The sequence below is a fragment of the Polyodon spathula genome, chromosome 2 (assembly GCF_017654505.1).
Source record: "Polyodon spathula isolate WHYD16114869_AA chromosome 2, ASM1765450v1, whole genome shotgun sequence".
In the NCBI taxonomy this organism is placed as follows: domain Eukaryota; kingdom Metazoa; phylum Chordata; class Actinopteri; order Acipenseriformes; family Polyodontidae; genus Polyodon; species Polyodon spathula.
In genome coordinates this window covers 105263918-105283896 of record NC_054535.1, presented here as the reverse complement: position 1 = coordinate 105283896, position 19979 = coordinate 105263918, and the positions used below count along the sequence as shown (strand labels likewise).

At 39.3% G+C, this 19979-nt stretch overlaps 1 protein-coding gene across 5 annotated transcripts in view; it reads right to left on the bottom strand.

Moving 5' to 3' along the window:
* Window positions 1–19979, bottom strand: part of LOC121306323 (single-stranded DNA-binding protein 2) — a 119704-nt gene that overhangs the window by 16071 nt on the left and 83654 nt on the right. For 3 of the 5 annotated variants that reach the window (XM_041238099.1, XM_041238073.1, XM_041238082.1), the window contains exons 5-12: window positions 19584–19673; window positions 12044–12121; window positions 10882–10941; window positions 9685–9751; window positions 8060–8130; window positions 6493–6560; window positions 5566–5614; window positions 1317–1352 (exon numbers count right to left, since the gene is read on the bottom strand). In XM_041238099.1, the coding sequence (XP_041094033.1) occupies window positions 1317–1352; window positions 5566–5614; window positions 6493–6560; window positions 8060–8130; window positions 9685–9751; window positions 10882–10941; window positions 12044–12121; window positions 19584–19673 (519 nt within the window). The remainder of the gene's footprint in view (window positions 1–1316; window positions 1353–5565; window positions 5615–6492; window positions 6561–8059; window positions 8131–9684; window positions 9752–10881; window positions 10942–12043; window positions 12122–19583; window positions 19674–19979) is intronic. The other 2 variants (XM_041238091.1, XM_041238106.1) reach the window with 1 other exon arrangement.

Below are 19979 nucleotides of genomic sequence, written 5' to 3'. Positions count from 1 at the left end.
TCTCAACTTGACAAGCGACAGCCACTGAAAATTTACAGGATGAACACATTATATGTAATTCAATTTAAATATAAAAAAACAGATGAAAGCGGATATTAAAATACACGACCTGTTTATATAGAACCTGTCAGGGTTTAAAAGTTTGGAATACTCTGTTACTGACATTCTGAGTACAAGCTCTGCACTCTTAAAATAAACTGTAAGTCTAAACTGCTGCTAATAGGTTCCAATGGGGACGTGCCTGGTAATATTCTTTACAGCTCCTTTCCTAGGTTTGGATGAGGAGTGAAAAGCTTCCTAGAGAATAGCCCTGTGTGTGTCTCACATATTAAAACAGGCCCACAGGAAGTGACAGCAGCTGTTTTTTTCTCCCAATAAGAAATTCTTAATTTTTGTTGTCATTTATTTAAAAAAACTGAATTGTACCATCTTAAAAAAAGAAATACAAACGTAGCTTATATTTTATCCCTCCACCCCCCCCCCCATCACGCTTACTTGAACTGTAATTTTAACTAACAATTTTAAATTGCACAGATTCATGAATTCAGCTGACTTTTCATCGGTAGAGGGATGGTTAAATGGGGTTTATGGTTGCATGTTACTTCCTTGAAACATATATAATGTATTTAGTTCTATTCATTTAATTTATTATTGTGTTAGTTTAAAGAATAATCCATGACGATGGGAGAGTGTCAGGTTATCTCTGAACAAGCATTCAACCCGGCACCTTCCTTCTCCCATGATGACATTACTTCACAGTCCTCGGAGCCCAGCTGCAGAGAGTGTAGCGCTACAGGAAACAGTAGCACAATTCTGGAAGCAATGAAGATCCGCCTCCCCGCCCACACTTTAAAACATACGCTTTTATATGGAATCTGCAGCTGCTATTATATTTGCTATTGGTTTTCTTTCTTAATAGAGTTAGAGCCTTTATATTTGATTCCTTTGATTCCTGCAAACTGATTTTATTGGCTTGTAACTTCGATATTTATAACGCACTAGCCTGTCCCCAGCAATCATCTGTCTCTTCTTATTTGTTCCTGATAACAATTTGCTGCAGCACCATATGCTGAAGTAAAATGCAGCGCTCCAGGAAATTTGGACCAGACTGATTACTGTTTTACAAATGAACATCAACATATGCACTGGAAATGGCAAACAAAACAGTAAAAAAAAAACAAAAAAAAAACACATGAATCAGATGTTCACTTCTCAGCCAATACACAAGACACTCTGCAACATCTGGCTAGCTATTTCTCCACTTCAATGCATCAATGCTTCAATGCATTAGACTGAGAACTACTGGCATCACCTACCACATAATTCCCAGGAGACGCTGAAGAGTATGGTATCTGGAAACAGAAGAAAGGATGCATATTATCCACTGTCTGTGACTGACCAAACATTATTAATAACAACAACAACAACAACAACAACAACAATAACAATAATAGTGAAAAATGTATTGTGCAAATAGTATCCCTATTTTATATTTAAAAGCTGCATCTCCCATCAAGAGTTTCAGTGACAAATGCTGAGCAAGTTGGCAAGTAGGACACACAAAGACAAATATATACCGAGCTAAATGTTTACTTCCTACTATTTTACATTCAAAACATCTATAAAGAAAGGCATATTTCAATGGTAAAACTAATATAAACAGGGACCACTGAAAACCAGTGTGGCTTTACCAAGGCAGGTTGACAGGGCTGTTACAGATTGTACCAGATATGGGAAAAAAAACAAAAAAAATAAAAAAAACAACATGTTTTACCTGTTTCTTCCATTTAGCAGACAAGGTAATGAACCGCTGGGATGTAGTGAACACACATCACCATTCCCAGGGATTTTCCCAAGCTGCGTCTGTCACTCAACCCCAAACCCGAGGTTCTGAGGAGCAGCAGCCCCACAGCCTGGCATGGCAGACTTCACTGAGGCTTCCTTTTCTCTTCAAATAATCCGGAGTTACCGAGTAACTGCAACGCCCGACGAGATCGGGGCTCCAACACAAGCCTATTGTTCTGGCTTTGGAACAGGTACGGTTGTCAAAGATTGAAAATGTACCGAAACACAATCCAGACACAGCAATATTGTTAATTTATTTGAATTCCATAACATGCACTAGTATAATCAATGTCCTAAAAGTTTTCATTGGCCACAGACACATTTGTACATTAGGAAACAATTCAGTACTGTCAGACTATCAGCTCCCAGCTCTAGCTGGCTCAAATAGACGGTAGATGCCCACTGGAACATCTCAGCACCAACTGTGAATCAAATTTAAAATCAATCTGTGTGTATACCAGCTTTTTAAAAATGCTGCCACACAACCTACTTGGTAAACCTACAAACCACTGGGGAAAAACACGCTTGGCAATTTAATGTCTACCATCAGTGAAAAAGCCAACCTCACCAAAACGTACACAAAACAATGTGAGAGCAACAGCTTCTCACCTTCTATCTGACACTAGTCTGGAGACAAGAGAATATCTGTAATGTCCTGTTGCTTTTCTCTTAATATGTATGTCATCCTTGTTTTTTGTTTTAAAAATGTTCTGAACCATTTCCTAGAATGTCTTTTCTCAGCGGAAAGGTACCTGACGAATCAGTACAAGCTCAAGGTAAATCTAGGTTTTAAGGTGTTTTTTTTTTTAAGAAAACAATGGTAAAAATCGTTTTCTAATAGCGACACACAACCTCCGTCGCAGTCAACTAACACATGGTAGAACCATCATCGACGGACACTATCACTTTTCTCTCTTAACATTTAAATATTTATAGCAAAACGTAAAATCAAATTTTGTTATTAAATACAGATTTAACAAAGGGCACAGAAACGGAGAGAGAGCACAGAGCTGTAGGCTGTAATGTCTTTAGTTTCCTAACCCTATGGAATAATTAGTGGGACTGGTTAGTGTGCCTGGTAATCAATGACTGCAGCAGAAACAGTCCTAGACAACACACACGGTGGGATATTTAACAGGTATGAAATCCAATGTTAGGGAAAATTTGATGATATTAAAGCAACCCTTTAATCTGAATCAGGTTGGACTATAGTAGCTTTAGTTTCAGAGTGTGCTTGCTCCTGACTCAAGGTGTTAATAGGATCTTAAACAGTTAGCATCTGTTCTTGACTGACACACCAGCAACTTCCAAAGAGGCTTCTGGCATGTTTCTATCCTCTAAATGGCCTTATAACTGACATAATAGCATTCTGGCCAGGGTGCAAGCCATCATTAATACAGTTCTTTTTCTAATCAAATATTTATACAGGCAGAGTCTTTAATGCAAAACGCAAAGGAGATCATCAGCAACGGTGACAGTCAGGCTAAAATAGCAAGCAGAAACCAAGCCCTAGAACAAAGACTAGGGACCTCATAACAACAATACTAGGGGGTCTTTTTATAATGGAGGTGCTTCAAACAATTGATCTGCTATTCACAAGCCAAGAAGAATTATTACCACAAAATGTGGTTTCATAACAAATGGATAAGCGGTTCTCTCTATATAAATATATAACATATTTACTGTACTCAAATGTATTAAAATACAGACAGAAAAATGCTACCTGGTCACACTATACAACGACAAACTCGCATGCTGTTCTATTTTACTTTTATATACATAATACAGAAAAGTATACTGTAAGCAAACAGGCAATATGACGAGTTAGTTCCCAGGAAAGGCAATGTGGGCATTGCCCCGGGAGAACACAATCTACGATTCAGTCAGTGTGCTAGAGGGGAATACATTGATAGATGATTTGTATAGGGTTAACATGTTTATGAGGTGGCAGAAAATACTGCCTTGCTCAGAATGACACTGGGCGATTTGGAAGCTGCTTAACTAAGCTCTTATATCGATTTCACATAACTTCGGAATAACGGCATTCCACGCCATCATTATTGGAAATCTATGGGAATACATGGAACTGCCAAACCAAACTTGCTGTAGAGCTTTATTGGTGTGTGGCACCTTGTATTCATAAGAAGTACACTGCAGTTGTACAGCTTGACCTAGGTTAACCCGCAGTATAACTATGTCTAGTGGCTACAGGTACAGCAGTAGCCCTATACCCCTTCTCCACTGGCACATCCGACCCGTGAGGGCTCGGGATCGTATGGCTGCGGGTGGTTCTTCACTGGCTATTTGCCGAGCCGAGCGAGAACCAAACCATGAAATTCCAGCCTCACAAGACATCTGAATTCGCCTGCGAGCCGGGCCGAGCCAGGGGCGGGGTTAAGGGTGTTCGTCATTATGTTGCATCAGTCAGTACACTCCACAAAGACAAACAACAAACGTGCCGGGAAGCGAGTGTGATGAGAGAAAAGTACAGAGAGGTGCAGGCTCTAGTTTTTCTGTGGGCATATAGACGTGTTCAGGAAGATCTGAAGTCGTCTGTCAGAAATGAGAAAGTTTATGCACCAATTTCTGATGATTTGAAGCAAATGGACATAAACCCCAGATACGATACAGACTCAAAAACACAAAATTCAACCAAATTTGTCATTCTTTACCTTTAATGTTTACATTTATACAGCTGTACCACACACACAAAACACAGCGGTACCACACACACAAAACACAGCGGTACCACACACACAAAACACAGCTGTACCACACAAACAAAACACAGCGGTACCACACAAACAAAACACAGCGGTACCACACACACAAGACACAGCTGTACCACACACACAAAACACAGCTGTACCACAAACACAAAACACAGCTGTACCACACACACAAAACACAGCTGTACCACACACACAAAACACAGCTGTACCACACACACAAAACACAGCTGTACCACAAACACAAAACACAGCTGTACCACACACACAAAACACAGCTGTACCACACACACAAAACACAGCTGTACCACACATACAACTACGACTCTCATTGCGCTTGCACAGCTTCTGTTTTATAAGCACCTAAACAAAGATATTTGTATACTTGTATCAATTTTAAAACCTTCTTTTATCCCCCCATCAAAAGAAATAACTGAATTTTAGTAAGTTAATATAAATCAGTAAATTGAGTGGATTACAAAGACATTCCTAAATATATTTACAAAATACAGCAATACCAGATACAGCTGTACCGTTGGTCTCTTAATTTCTGAACACCATTTGGCAAACTGTATTAATTAATAAGAGTAATTAATAAGAACTATCTTTCGCTGCGTGTGATGTCAGTAGCACGGCTCGGCTCTGCAGTGGGAAAAACCCAGGCTCCTCTTAACCGCTCCGCGAGGGCTCGGTACCGGCCCGGCACGGCTCGGTAGTACAGTGGAAAGGAGGCACTAGAGGGCTGTTCCAGACAGGGCTCAGATTAAAGGCACAGAATATAAGTAACACATTCAATCAATAATATATCTGCTGACAAGTATGTATATACTGTACATATATAGAACACCTTAGCAGGTATATTAAGCAAACACTGCAGTTTTGCCCCTTGATAACACTGACATGTTGTAAAATGCGGATGGGCAGTTGCTTTTTCCTGTGTAATTCACACTTTGGGGTTGATAATCTTTGAAACGCCTTGAAGTGTACTTACCGAGTTGGCATTGGGAGGGTTTGGCCACGCTCTGCCGCCTCCTGGACCCCTGCACAATATAGCGACAGATGGGGGGTTTAATTCAAACAACCAAACAAGGTTTGGCTTCTCACCAGCCAACAATCTGGGCTTATGAGAAACTAAACTCTACAGTCCCTGAGGGTGTGACAGCACTAACAGTGCTGCACTAAACCTTGTAAGAACTACTGCATTAAAATAAATAAATAAATAAATAACCTTACTCTTTGTGATCTTGCATTAAATACAACATGTAGTCACTAGTAGCAGAATAGCATAAGGACTCCTCAAAGCACATTTTACCAAGCCTGTTTTATTTTATTTTTTTTTAAGGCCTTAGCATGAAGAATATTTATAGGGTAAAAATGTCCATTGCACAACGTTGAAACACCTTCTTGGAATTTTTTAATGTACCGGACAGTTTCCTTAACAATTTTAACATCCCATTAGATTATATGTCCCATTGAGCTGCCTAAAGATATGAGATATTGGGTAATTTTAGTTAATATTAACTGCAGTATGTGTAAAACTCTGTGATTCATTTTCCATAAACACTGATGAGAAGCGGGTACAAGTTTTTATCAACACAACCAAACAGGGGTTAGAGTTAAACACACAACAAGCCCCAACATCATCCAGCTATCCTCTTAACTTAAACGCCTCTATCACAGGTAAAATAACAAATAAAAGCCTTCTTTTGTGAAAAACATTTGAAGAAATGAATGTAAAGTAACAGACTCATAGAACAATTTGAATACGAGTGGACCAGTGAATATTACGAACAAGGGCTAATACAGAGGAAATGCATAGTTGTGATCTCTAATGGGGATTTTTAATTGTTGTTTATTCCAGTACAGTCACTGCGATAGCACTGGCTGCTTCAAAGAGAATGCTCTTCTTTTTACTTACATATTCATCCCAGGCATTCCAGGGCCACCTAGAGCATTCAGAGGGGGCCTCATTGCACCTCCATAGCTCTGCAATGATAACCAAGGATCAGACTAACCACAAAAATAAAAACAAAAACCAAAGAGGAAGGGGAAAGAAAGGAAAGCAGGTTAATGATTCCCTTAGGAAATGGCAAGTAAAAAATAAAAGGGGCAATGTAAACGGCAGTAGGATTGCATAACCACGTAATGCTGAAGGCAGAGCAGAGCGTGACGCATCTAGCCTGGGATTCAACCACTTCCCATTGAAGAGGCCAGTTCACAGCAGGTACCGTAGGGGCGCAGTTAACCTCAACACACAATGGGTTATGCACCAAACTAAACCACACTGCTCCAAACAATCATAGGATATTCAGAGAGGTGTACATTAAGTGCTATAAAATCCCAAATCCTATACTGAGATAATGCCCCTCTACTACAGTGTAAAGTCATTTTGATGCAAAACAGGTATAATGTGGGATGTGAAGTACTGGGAATCTGCAAATATCAGACACTGCAGTCTGTGCTGGGAAAGGATCCCAACTGACAACCCTCTATGCTGTATATCTCTATGGGGTGTGACCACCATTGTCTGGCATCTATTATGTGTACTAGAAATGAGTTAGTCCAGAGTGTCTGTATGCACATGCCTCAAGTACCCATCTCTGAATATCTCTTAATTGTTTCAAAAGCTGTATTTCCCAAATATTCCACATGGTTTGAGGTGGCACTGGTCAAAAGTTGTTGTAAACCGGACAATTCAACTGCACAGGTTACAGTTCTTTCTCAAAAGGTTTCCACTGCAGTGTGTAGTATTATTGAGCTTCCCGGCATCTGGGAAGTGAACCTACTGGACCTGCTCTTGTAAATGCCTGAGTTTGGACTGTGGTCCTCTGTAGGCTGCATGTGGGTTGCAGCAGTGAGGAGACATTCAAGGCCAGATGACCTCTATCCTGCTTTTGTTGAACACAGATAATGACGCTGTTTGGGGACTGCTCGTTTTGGCCATTTCCAGAAAACAAGACTGTTTTTTGAAGTGTTTTTCCTTTTTGTTCAAATGCAAATAGCAGTTAAATGTCCAAGGGGATTGAGGTCAGGGTTGGGGTCAATTCTATTTTTCCAATTTTTCAAAAAGGGAATTTCAAACTGGATGTATTGGAAACAGATTTTCTACTGATCACCAAATCTTAGCAATTACAACATACTAGTTCACAAAAACAAATGAGAGCTGGCAGGACGAGGGGAAATCACAGGTTTCCTTGAACTGATTCCAGTCCGTTCTGGCAATCGCGCTATAAAAGGACTGACTTAAAAGAAGCCAACGAATAAGTACTGGTTTACACCATCCCTTGGGGACGGTAATAGCTTGAGTGCACCTTACATTTACACTTATACATACTGTATCGAATGTTTCCAACAATGTTGGTTGGAAATAACAAAAATACTGGATGTAATAACTGATAGGCACTTTGCTGTTATCAATCAGTGCTGCTGAGCTGAAGTTATGGAATTATTTTACTGCAAAAAGCCTTCAGCTGTTGCTCACATACCTGTGGTCCTAGCGGGACCATCCCCCGAGGCGGAGTCATTCGTTGCATTGGCCCGCCCATGCTTGGATGCCCTGAGTAAAACAATTTAACAAGCTTTCAAATGGCATGAATGGTGTTACGATGCACATGTGATATGTATTTGAGGTCTAAACCTTTATTGTTTAAACTTATATTTTATTGAAAAAGTAGACTTGATAGTCACCTTTAAATGTGACACTGATTCTCACTACCAGTACTGAATTGGAGTGGTTTACAATGCTCAATGATTGCACTTGAAAACAAGGTGAAAATCAACTCAAGATGCCTATAAAAAACAGCACCATTTTGGTTCAACACTGTGAAATACTAGGACAATTAGGATTTTATTTACCATTTAAATGTTTACAACCTTGGCAGGCATAATACCATAGCAGTAGGCTTTTGACTAGCCGCTTATCAGATTCATTATAACCAAGGCTTTTCATTCTCAGATTTTGACTAGCTGCTTATCAGATTCATTACAACCAAGGCTTTTCATGCTCAGATTTTGACTAGCTGCTTATCAGATTCATTACAACCAAGGCTTTTCATGCTCAGATTTTGACTAGCTGCTTATCAGATTCATTACAACCAAGGCTTTTCATGCTCAGATTTTGACTAGCTGCTTATCAGATTCATTACAACCAAGGCTTTTCATGCTCAGATTTTGACTAGCTGCTTATCAGATTCATTACAACCAAGGCTTTTCATGCTCAGATTTTGACTAGCTGCTTATCAGATTCATTACAACCAAGGCTTTTCATGCTCAGATTTTGACTAGCTGCTTATCAGATTCATTACAACCAAGGCTTTTCATGCTCAGATTTTGACTAGCTGCTTATCAGATTCATTACAACCAAGGCTTTTCATTCTCAGATTTTGACTAGCTGCTTATCAGATTCATTACAACCAAGGCTTTTCATGCTCAGATTTTGACTAGCTGCTTATCAGATTCATTACAACCGAGGCTTTTCATTCTCAGATTCTGACTAGCTGCTTATCAGATTCATTACAACCAAGGCTTTTCATTCTCAGATTTTATAAAAGCTGCAGGTCATTTTCACCCGGAACCTGTAAATACTGACTTATACAGACAGTACCAAGAAAACCCCACGACTAGAATGAATTTGTTTTTGAGTAACCGGAGGTTGTCTGTTTAATATAGCAGCACAAAGGGTTGACATACTTTACTAGCTTTACTCAGCCACTTAAACACGTGTTACCATACAGAGCACAGTCAGTCCAGATAAATCCTCAGACTTGCAAATCAGTTACATGTAAACGATATATCAAATAAAAAGGGTCATGATTATAAGCCCTGCACGTAAGGCGCCTCAGAGTGTCAGCCTGACCCAGAGGATGTATCTGTCCCCAGTCAAGGGACTTCTTTCACCACAGCATCCCATTATTTGTTCACCTAAGATCACGAAACAAGACTAAGATGCATTATTGATGAATCCATTAGTGTACAGAACACCTGCCAGCTATGCATATCCCTTACCTAGGCTGTGCCGTGCCCAAACCCTAGCAGTTACTCTGCGCACAGTTCATTTCTTATTTGCCAAGTCTTTCAAAAAAGATCCTTTCAAAAAATAACACACACTAACCTTGCAGCCGTGTCGGGTCCATCCCACTTGGTAGTAATGGCTGGTTTCCTGGGACTCCCCCTAATGCCTGAATATTGAACAAACACAAGTTATTTGATCCCATTGGTAGAAGTAAGCAACAACAGTGTTGTGCGACAAAACCCACACCTCCGCTAGGCGATCTCGTACAACCACAAGCATTCAGATGTGTTCCTGGGCTTCTAAAATGTCTTGTAACATATACAATAACACTACCAGAACAACAGCAATGTCACCAGCCTACTGAGATCCAGATCCATGTGCTTGTATACAGAAAATAAACACATGGTCTTGGACTGGAATCCGTTTCGGCGAGTCACTTACACCTCTTGGTTTGTCCGGGCCATTTTATAGTAAACACACATCATGAAGCTACGATCCAAATAATGCAACGCTGTCTAATATGCTATAAAATACATTAGACAGCAACAGGGAATGGCTCTCCCACTCTGGGGGGTGAGATGTGCTGGTGTTACTGAACAGCAAAAAAAGCACGACGGAAAGATGACAACAATTAAAAACACCTGTTCTAAAACCACTGCTTACTGACGAAACTCTCAAAAAGGGAACCATGTCAGTGCACTACAATGACTATTATAGGCAAACCGAGGAAAATAAAGAAATAAATCATTTCAACAATAATGATAATGGCACAGCTCAGTCATAATGAAACTCAATACTAGATTTGGGAGTTCCATTATTACTCTGTAACATGCCACAGCAATGCCATAAACCCTTAATTATCCACCACGATAACTTTCTATTAGTATCATATATCAAAATAAGTCATACCAGGAACATGAACTCACACAGCATGTGGCAAATGTCAATGTTTTGTGTTTTGCAGAAAGCAGAATGTGACCCAGCACTGGACAGCGTTTGCTCAGTGACTAGGGAGAACAGAAAGGCTTGTGAGAGACTGATGGAGTGTTTATCCACTTAATGATATCAAAGAAAAAGAAGAAAAACGGTCATCATGACGCACTGTTCCTGGTATTTCTCACAGCAGTTAATGAATGAAAGGTCTGTAGAATCTATGAGTCTTTTCTAAATGCACTTTTGATCTACCTCATCCCTCCCCCAAACTCAGTTTTCCCACTATTTCCCAATGTTTAGTGTTGCATATAAATAAATCCCAAGATGAAGGTGTCTGATGCTGGAAGACGATGGATACAGTACCTGATTCGGTATTCTGAGGGGTGGCCGCGGACCTCCAGGGTAACGAGGTGACATGAACGGCTGTCAAAATAAGAAAGACAAACAAAAAAAAAAAACCCAGTTAAGAAGAGAGCTGCCAGTCCTGTAGTGCACTGACCGCCGGCCTGGGCAAGACAGGTAGCTGGACAGGTGAATATTTGATGAAGAGGCAGCAACGTTTCCGACTTCTGAACACCACTGGAATTCATCACTTACGCATAAGAACAAAAAGACAGATTAGACACCGATTGGCTGATCCCAAAATTGCAAACTCGGTGCAACTTCACACAGCTATAACACAGCCACAGTACAGAATACAACAACATCCTACTGCCAACGCAAAGCTCATGATAATGCATATGAATACATTATAATTTGCAGTGCAACAACAACCCACTTGACATCAGGGGCTGTCGGAAATGAAGACTGACCCCTGTGTGTTATTCAGCACTTGTACACTACGAATGCAATTGTAATGCAAGAAAATCTTGGCTCATAGGTCAATGTCAGCATAGTATTCAGCTGTGGGGTAGCATAATGATTTATGGACCGTTTTTATGCGCCATTTACCTTTTTCCATTTATGTCTATGTAAATCAAGACAGAAAAAAAATGTAACAATGGGAATCTTGTTAACATGACTGCATGTTTTGTCTGAGGAGGCCCCCCTCCCTCCCTCCCTCCCTCCCTCCCTCAGCTGCATGCTTTGAGGCATCATCACACAACAAAGAAGGGAGACCAGGATGCAGGTAAGGCACAGTGGATACAACGCTTACAATGCAGGTATTGTGGTTTCAAACACACATACTGTATTGGATTAAAGGTGTCACTTTCACGCAAAAGTAGTTTACAAATGGATGAAAAATCTAATTGAAAAACTTGCTGAGGCATCTTCATTGTTGTAGTCTTATAGTCTGATGAATCAATCGCAAAAGTTTGCTTTTTTTCTGTTTTGTTTGACAAATTGTTTTCAATTAATGTTAAAAGACATATGACACAACTTTGAGTATTTATTTCTTAACGAAAGGCTCTATACTGCATGTTACAATGATGTGCTGTTCTGTTCTAGTCCCAGTCCCTGTTCTAGTGTGCGTCTAGTCTAGGGCTGTGCGGCTTGTCTAGGAGTGGTAGTCCAGGATTATTACCTGACTGTGAGGCCCCATCATGGGATTGCTGTGAGGTGGAGGCTGTGCATGTGGTGAAGGCTGTGAACCGGGAGGTCCCTACGGAGAAAAGGAAATTCACAAATTACAACACAGAAATGTCAAATATGTAAAGTGTGAATACGTCCCAAAGTGTGATTGTGCCCACGTTTGGCAACACAGTTGAGCCTCATCTTGTGGGACCTACTAATAATACATTGCCAACAAACTGGCGTTTTTAGAATCTTTAGTTAGTACTGTTAGTATTAATCCTGAAGAGCTCACATTTAGATGTAATAACTAGGGATGCTAGGCCCCAGTCTCCCCCAAACAAAACAAAGCGATCTTTCCATCAGTAAGTAAATACATATGTTGATGCCTCCATGATGTGGTTAAAAATACAAAAAAACATACAATGTGATGTGTGTTTAAAAATACATTTTCCCCCGAATATAGTACAGTAAGAAGTGAGAATGCCACTCTTCAGTTCTCGCGGTCAGTATGTATAGCACCACACTCCCTTGCTTTGCTCCTCTTAAATGCAAACAAGTGCTATTGTATTGGTTGGTGGTATGAGCTTTCATCTTCCAATGGGATTCTGATAAGACCACAGCTCCGAGCAACTGACCACCAAATGAATCAGCCACCGTGGCTTGAAGATGCTCTCAGGTCTGACAATTTCAAACCCAAATCCAAGTCCTGAAGAGCCTAGACTCAAGCTATTAATTCCAGAGGAAGTCCAGATCCAACCTGGTCAAAAATGCTTGGATTTAACCATATATACTGTAGAAACAGCATAGTAGTGTACAGTAAAATCAGCAGAACACTGCAGGCATACAGGAATATCTCCACTGACAAGCCTTGATCTGGTACGCTCTTCACCTCGAGTACTAACGCCTGTGGACTGGAAGCTGAGGGGTGTCTGAAGTGGGGACTCTGTGGAGCTCTGGATACAGGCTACATTGTCTCCAAGCTAGTTCAAAGCCAGGCAAAGGCAGCATTAGAGGGAAATGATAACTTCGTATCGGAGCAGCAGAACCCAAAACTACTCCGAATCGCTGCAAAGAGTAATTACAACAAGTGTCAATGAATGCCGTATGATAAGCCTGCCAGGAAAAGGGAGACTCATATTGTGCCACATTTTGGAAAAAGTTAAATATGTACGTAAATATAATTTAGAAAAGCCCACTAGAGAAATAAAAGGACTGCGGTACTGGTTTTCAGATTCACTTCAATGATATTGAAAAAGCACCCTTTTTTTGTTGTTGCTTCTTTTAATTTGTTGCTGTAGCACAGTGGTAGAGCACTTGTAATCTGCAGAGAAGACAGAAGAGACAGAGCTGCACCGGTTTGCATTCCTTGCAACAGTAAGAAGCGAACATCAGCAATAAACAAGAGAATTAGCTAGTGAGTGTTGCTGGCTGCCATTAAAGAGGTTAATCTGCACTGAGTGGGCACTGCCAGCTGCCCTGGGAACACGCTGAGTCACAGGATTACCGTACTGACCTGAATACAGGGTCACCAGTGTATAAGCAAGACTACACTTGCTTGCATCATTTATATCTTAACCAGAGCACGCTGCAGTATGGACTGTAACTTAACCAATGCTCTACCAATTGTGTGAACTTTGACATTGCCATTGTCTACAATACAACTTCAGTTAACACTACATTTATTTAACTAATAGGAATTTCCACCCTTTTTATTAGTGTTATTTATATTATATTGATACAACAAAAAAAAAATTACTACTGATTAAGGTTGCCACATTCATGTGTTTTTGTTTCATGTGTCTCACTAAACCACCAGCAGTAAATTGAAAGCAAAAAAAGCATGCTCTAATCATTGGGGATCAAACAGTATTTCAGTATAGCAGTCACCAGTACACGATACACATGTCCAGTAATAAACAAGCTAGGTGCAGAAGAAACGCATGTGCATTCAGAAAAGCACATGGCTAATTTCATTACAATGCCACGCTAAGCACAAACATGCACTGCTGTTTTCACTTTAATATACACTACTACACTGTCAACACATGCCATTCAAAGGACTTATCAATCTTACCAAGAGAATCATAGAATACAGTTCAGTACCGAATATGAAACCAACAGCTCAAAACCTCATCAAACATATGATGGCAGCTGTATAAGATCAGAAGGTCAAAGTGCACGAGCAACAACAGTGGCAGATTTGCAAGAGCATCTGAACTTGCAGTTATGCTTGTCTGTAACACACTGATGAACTGCAAGCTAAGCTCAAGAGGTAGCTTTTGGTTAACGACCAATACATTAAAACAAAAAATGTGGTCAATCATGCCGAACACCCCACAGTTCACCTTTACATACACTCCCACTGATCACATAAAAGAGCATGTGACCATTACTGTAAAGCCAAACTAGCTTTCAGTTCTTAAACAGGCCACCCCCCATGCTTTGAATGACATTTTCATTGCCTTTTCTTTTTCTATCCCCTTGATGATGCTACCACTCATCCTTAATGGTTTCTATTGCAATTAATGTGCTTGGTCTGTGCTTCAGCCTGAGCTCAGAAGTTGGTCTTCAGCTCTAGCTGCCTGTCATACACAGGAGCATCACAGGCTAGATCCACCAAAGAGCCTGCATGCTATTCGGCACCAGTGTAAGGAATACTATCTTTTTTTTCTTAATAATCCATGGGGATGAACCAGGTATATCACAACTGCTGTTACATTTATAAATCCAAGTTAACCATATCGTATTTAAGATAACTGCATTAGAATGGTCCGGTGATGCAGAAGCAGAATAAGTTTTCATACTTGGAACCAGCCTCCTTAAGGGACTACATTGCACTGACGACAGCGAAATCTTCCCAAGTGCCCATAAGGGGCTGAAAGGGTCAGCAGTAAACTGAATGTACAATCGTCAGACAAGGGGGACTGGAATTACAGTGCTGGGATAACCACTGCCACAATCAATGATGAGGGAGAGTTACTGGGCTAGATCATCAAGGATCTGGGTTGCTTAGAAGATAACTGCAAGGTGTACTGGGAAACAGAACACATTCCAGTGTACTACAGACTACCACAAGCTTGCTACTGTAAGAGTACAGCCACTACAGACCTCCCTTAATATGCGACCCTGGCTTAAAAAACATTACTACCACTAGAGGGCAATATCACCCCATTATCACACTCAACAGAAGTCCCTAATTATTCTGGTTTTCTTAACTGTTCTAGTTTTACTTTTTTAGTCAGGCACGATAAAATTAAAGAACAGTTAAAAACACACAAACAACACAGTTGGTTAGAAAGCAATCATCAAAGAATTAAAACCAAATAACACAGTTTTAATGCGACTCAAGTAAATAAGAATCATAACATTTTCCAGTAAAAAAAAAAAAGATCCTTTTACACAGAAGAACTATAATAATATTTCACATCTAAGAATACTATGTACTCTTAAGCCATTAATTCATCTAATACTTCAGAAGACATCTATTTTCATGGTCAGACCACGGTTAAAACCACCAGAGAGTAATTCACGTATTACCCCATGTAGTGACTACCTTCATTTGAGAGAGAAATCACTTCAAATTGCAATTTACAACTTCATAGAACCTCACAAAGCAACCTGGGAAATGTGCTTGTGGCACACAGTAGCTCAATCGAGAGGGACAGTCCCTCCTTCTTACATCGGCTTCAAACAGGAAAGGGTTAACAAAGAAGCTGCCTGGGCTCCGAAATGATGTAGAACACAATGGCAGAATGGAATCCCTAGAATTCTCTTTGATAACGGAAAAATAACCAGCCACATGTTTTTTATTTTTATTTTTTTTACAAAGTCCAGTTTATTAACTGTTTTTTTTTTTTTTTTTTTTTTGCTGTATTTTATACCCTGCTAGTGTTATAAGAGTCAAAGCCTCCACGGTGTGTCCCAGGTGACTGAAGTATGAACTCAATGATCTTACGTGCTTGACTGCCTGGTAAAAACACATTGGCTTTGTTTTATTCAAAACGCAGATGCAATGTTTATGGGAGAGCCAAAAATGTAAATATGTTTTCCATAGGTTTTATTTTATAGCAAGCTTAAAAACAGTCTCTACTGGCAGAAAACAATTGCACAGGAAAGAATGCTAGTGAGCTTTATTGCAGGCTATTTCAAAATACCAGGTATGTGCAACAGCACGTGAATGGAGGGTACTGGGTTCTCTCGTTGATAAAAAATAAATTTATGTTTTACACAATGAATATTCTCAGATACAAGATGTGTTTAATTAAGCAGCTGCTACGTGTTGCACAAACTTGGTACAGTTCACTATTCATTCAAAATTTGTATTTAAACTTTAATGATGAACTAACTATAAGTCAACAGTATAATGCGTAGCATGTTACAGTAAAAACAGTCATTTATAAATTCTGTTATTGAACGGATGTGAACATGGTAATTTTTGCAGCAGTGCTTATTCAAATATTCACCACAGCACTACAATTTTGTTTGTACGAAGAACACTTTGCCAATTCAATAAGTAATAGCAAATGTAAACAGGTTCAAAGGTAAGACCTGGATAAATACATGCTCTTAATCAATAAATAACTGCAATTGATAATTTTTATATATATATCCTTGAATCCAGAGCAGGACGACAGGCTTGTACCCCTGGCAAACGGCCTGTAAATGAATTGTGCACATTGAAGAAAACTGACTGTATATAATTTGCGCTGCTTTGGAGTTTTAAAATCAACGGTTACATAATGTGTATTTAACAAGAAAGTTTAAAAAAAAAATAAATAAAAAAATAAATAAAACAATTTTGGAGTATTGATCAGCTTTACCTATAGCGAAATTGATCAGCTTGACCTTCTGAAATCATCTTCTTGGAACCGGTGAAGCCATTGATCTGACACTTGGCATATATCATCAGCATCCAAACTCGTATCAAGTTTGCGAAGCACAACTTTCTGTGATAAATTGTAATGTAAAAATGGCTGGAACAAATCTTATCGAAACACGGCCTAAACAGCAAACTGCTGCCATTTGAAAACCATTTCACCAACAAACTCCAAACATGGTAGTTATTGTCCCAGTAACAATGGAATACAAATATGTCAACATGGTTATGTTTTATAAAACAAGATGGCCGCCAGGTTATGTTTACGTCTGAAATTTCAAACTGCCTCAGTTGACAAACGGTTTACTGGACTAACTCGAAACTTCACAAGCATCATCCTTGACGTAGCAATACAGTATTTTTAAGAAACTGGTGTTAAACCGAAATTGCCGTGTGACGCATTTCTTCTTGAAACCTCCCAAAATGTTCTTCTTTGGCACCGGTGAAGTGATTGATCTGAGACTTGGCAGCTATTATCAGCATACAAGCCTGCTTGCAAAGCAGAAGCTGCTATGATACAATTCAATAGTAAAATGTCTGCTGCAAATTTCACCGAAACGCGCCCTTAACAGCAGACTGCTTTTATTTGAAAACCGTCCAACCAACAGACTCCAAACATGGTAGGCATCGTTTCGTAGACAGCGTAATACAAATATGTTAAAATGGTTATGTTTCGTGAAACAATATGGCTGCCACTCCTACATTTTCTTCTTATATTTAAAACTGCTTCAGTTTAAAAACAGTTCAACTGATTAACTCCAAACTTGAAAACCATTGTGTCTCTGTCGGTAAAACTTACATTTTTAAAAATGGCATTTGTGCGTTAAACAAGATTGCCGCCTGACGCATTTTTGAAAAAAAAAAAAAAAAATACTTTCAAAATCTTCTTCTGTGTAAGTGTTGAAGTTGCTGATTTTAAACTTGGCACATTGAGAACTAAACACGGTTAGATGGGTACTGATACTGGGGCTTGGGAGCCGTAAAACTGCCTGGCAGCTCTAGTTATTATTATTATTGTTGTGTGTTTCACAGATAGTGAAGGTTAGGTGATACAGTATTAACAAGATGTAATGCGTGATGCTGCAGCTGTCACTGAATAAAAAAATACATTTTTCATAAAACTTGTGTCTAGATTATAGATTATATAGACTGCTTTCCAAAGTACTGTATTCTGTTTGGAATAAATATTTTATTAACACTCCTGTAGAATGTTAAACTTGCCTTAGGCTTGTTGCGAATGTTGTTTTTATTTTTTTCGTTCTCCTAATGCTACCAAGGCAAAATTACCCCTTGCATTCAATTGTTGTGCATAAGCTTTTACTGAACAGCAATGATATTAAAATAAATCATGTCTCAGGGAGAATAATGGAGCAAAAATGTATGTGGGAGGTACAGTCATCGATATTTAGTCGAATGATTACATTTTGTGTGCCCAATTAATCGACGGCTATTTGGAGGCTTAACTGACAGCCTTAAAATGTATGTATTTGCCTGTCGCTAAATCCTGTGCCTCTTCAGCTGAAGAGAAGGCTAACAAACGCAAGTAAATTACACAAGCTCAATTCACATCCAGAAGAAAGGACTTCTAAGTCTCAATAAATGAAGCATCATTTTTAATCCATGGTTCCAGCTGTTAGGATTAAAATTTTGCAAACTGTTATAAGGCCGTTACATAAATATTAAGAGGGTAAAATGTGCTAATAAAACTTCTCAGGGTAAAAAAAAGAAAACATATGTATTTGTTTTGTAATCCTTAAATTAATAATATCCATGCACTTTCTGATAAAGATTGTGTGTTCAGAAATGCCCCACCCAACCATGAAGTAATACTGAAGGAATGCATGCTTCCTTCTTGAGCAGGAATTTATATTGTGCACCAGTGCATTTCGTTTATAAACCACAGGGTTATAAAACACTGAAAAACCTGATGTTTTTGGTGATTTAATACCAAATTTGAAAGACACTAATTATCGCATATATGGAAGTCTTCAAGAGCTATTGTCAACCCACTCCTGTTTTAGGCAGTAAAGCTGCACAGGGAACAGTTAACTTGACCCCCAATATATAAGCATGTCAAAATTGTAATTACTGCTACATGCAGGGTGTGCAGTGTTGCTTTACAAGCATAGAGACACAGCATGCTCAAGATAGCTGCTAACTGTTCAAACAGATCTCAGCATCTGTATTATACATATCATTGCCTGCTGTAAGAAACACAGCCAGTTTGTTAAAAATACACAGATTTAAGAATATGGCCATATTCTCTAAGCGTTTACTACATTCTTAAATAACTCTTATTTTTTAAAAGGTTGTTTTTTTTGTTTTTTAACCTTCCCTTTGACTTTTTATTAAAGAGTACTGAAAAAAAAAAATGCTTTGAAAATATGTTCTTTCTGTAAGCATTTATATGATAAAATATTTAAATGACTGCCATGACATTATTTAGTTTACTGTTATTGGTGGTGTTGCGGTTTTGGGTGTTTTGCAGCAAGACTAGGTAGCTCAAGTGGCAGCCGACATAGAACACAAAGAAAAAAAAAAGCTTTCTGACTTTGTGCAGCACCCTGTGCTACACTGCAAATGCCCCTGATGTGTGCTCTCCTGGGAGAAGCAGGCAGGCAGGCAGGCAGGCAGGCTGCTGGACTCACGAGTATTTTTTCTAGCTGTACTGTACCTGGAAGAATCCCGGCGGTACAGGCCCCACTGGCATGCCATCTCCGGGGGGAATGTTTCCTAGCACTGGACTGGGAGCTGCCGCAGCACTCTGGAAAAGAACAAAGAAAAAACAAGCCTCTGTTACTACATACCACAAAACTGCATCCCACTGCACAAACAGGATTTCCACATTCTACAAAGAACTGTCTCTGTCTGGAGGCGTTCTGCTTGTCTTTCATATTTAAATCAATTGTACAACACATTCAAATGGCACGTAAACAATTGTAATATTGACACTAATATTGGTGCCACATAAAATACAATTGAATGTGATTTTAAACCGAAATATTTTTAACGCAAATACGTAACCTAGAAGTCTAAAATCCCTACTCAATATGGATATTAAAAAAATATT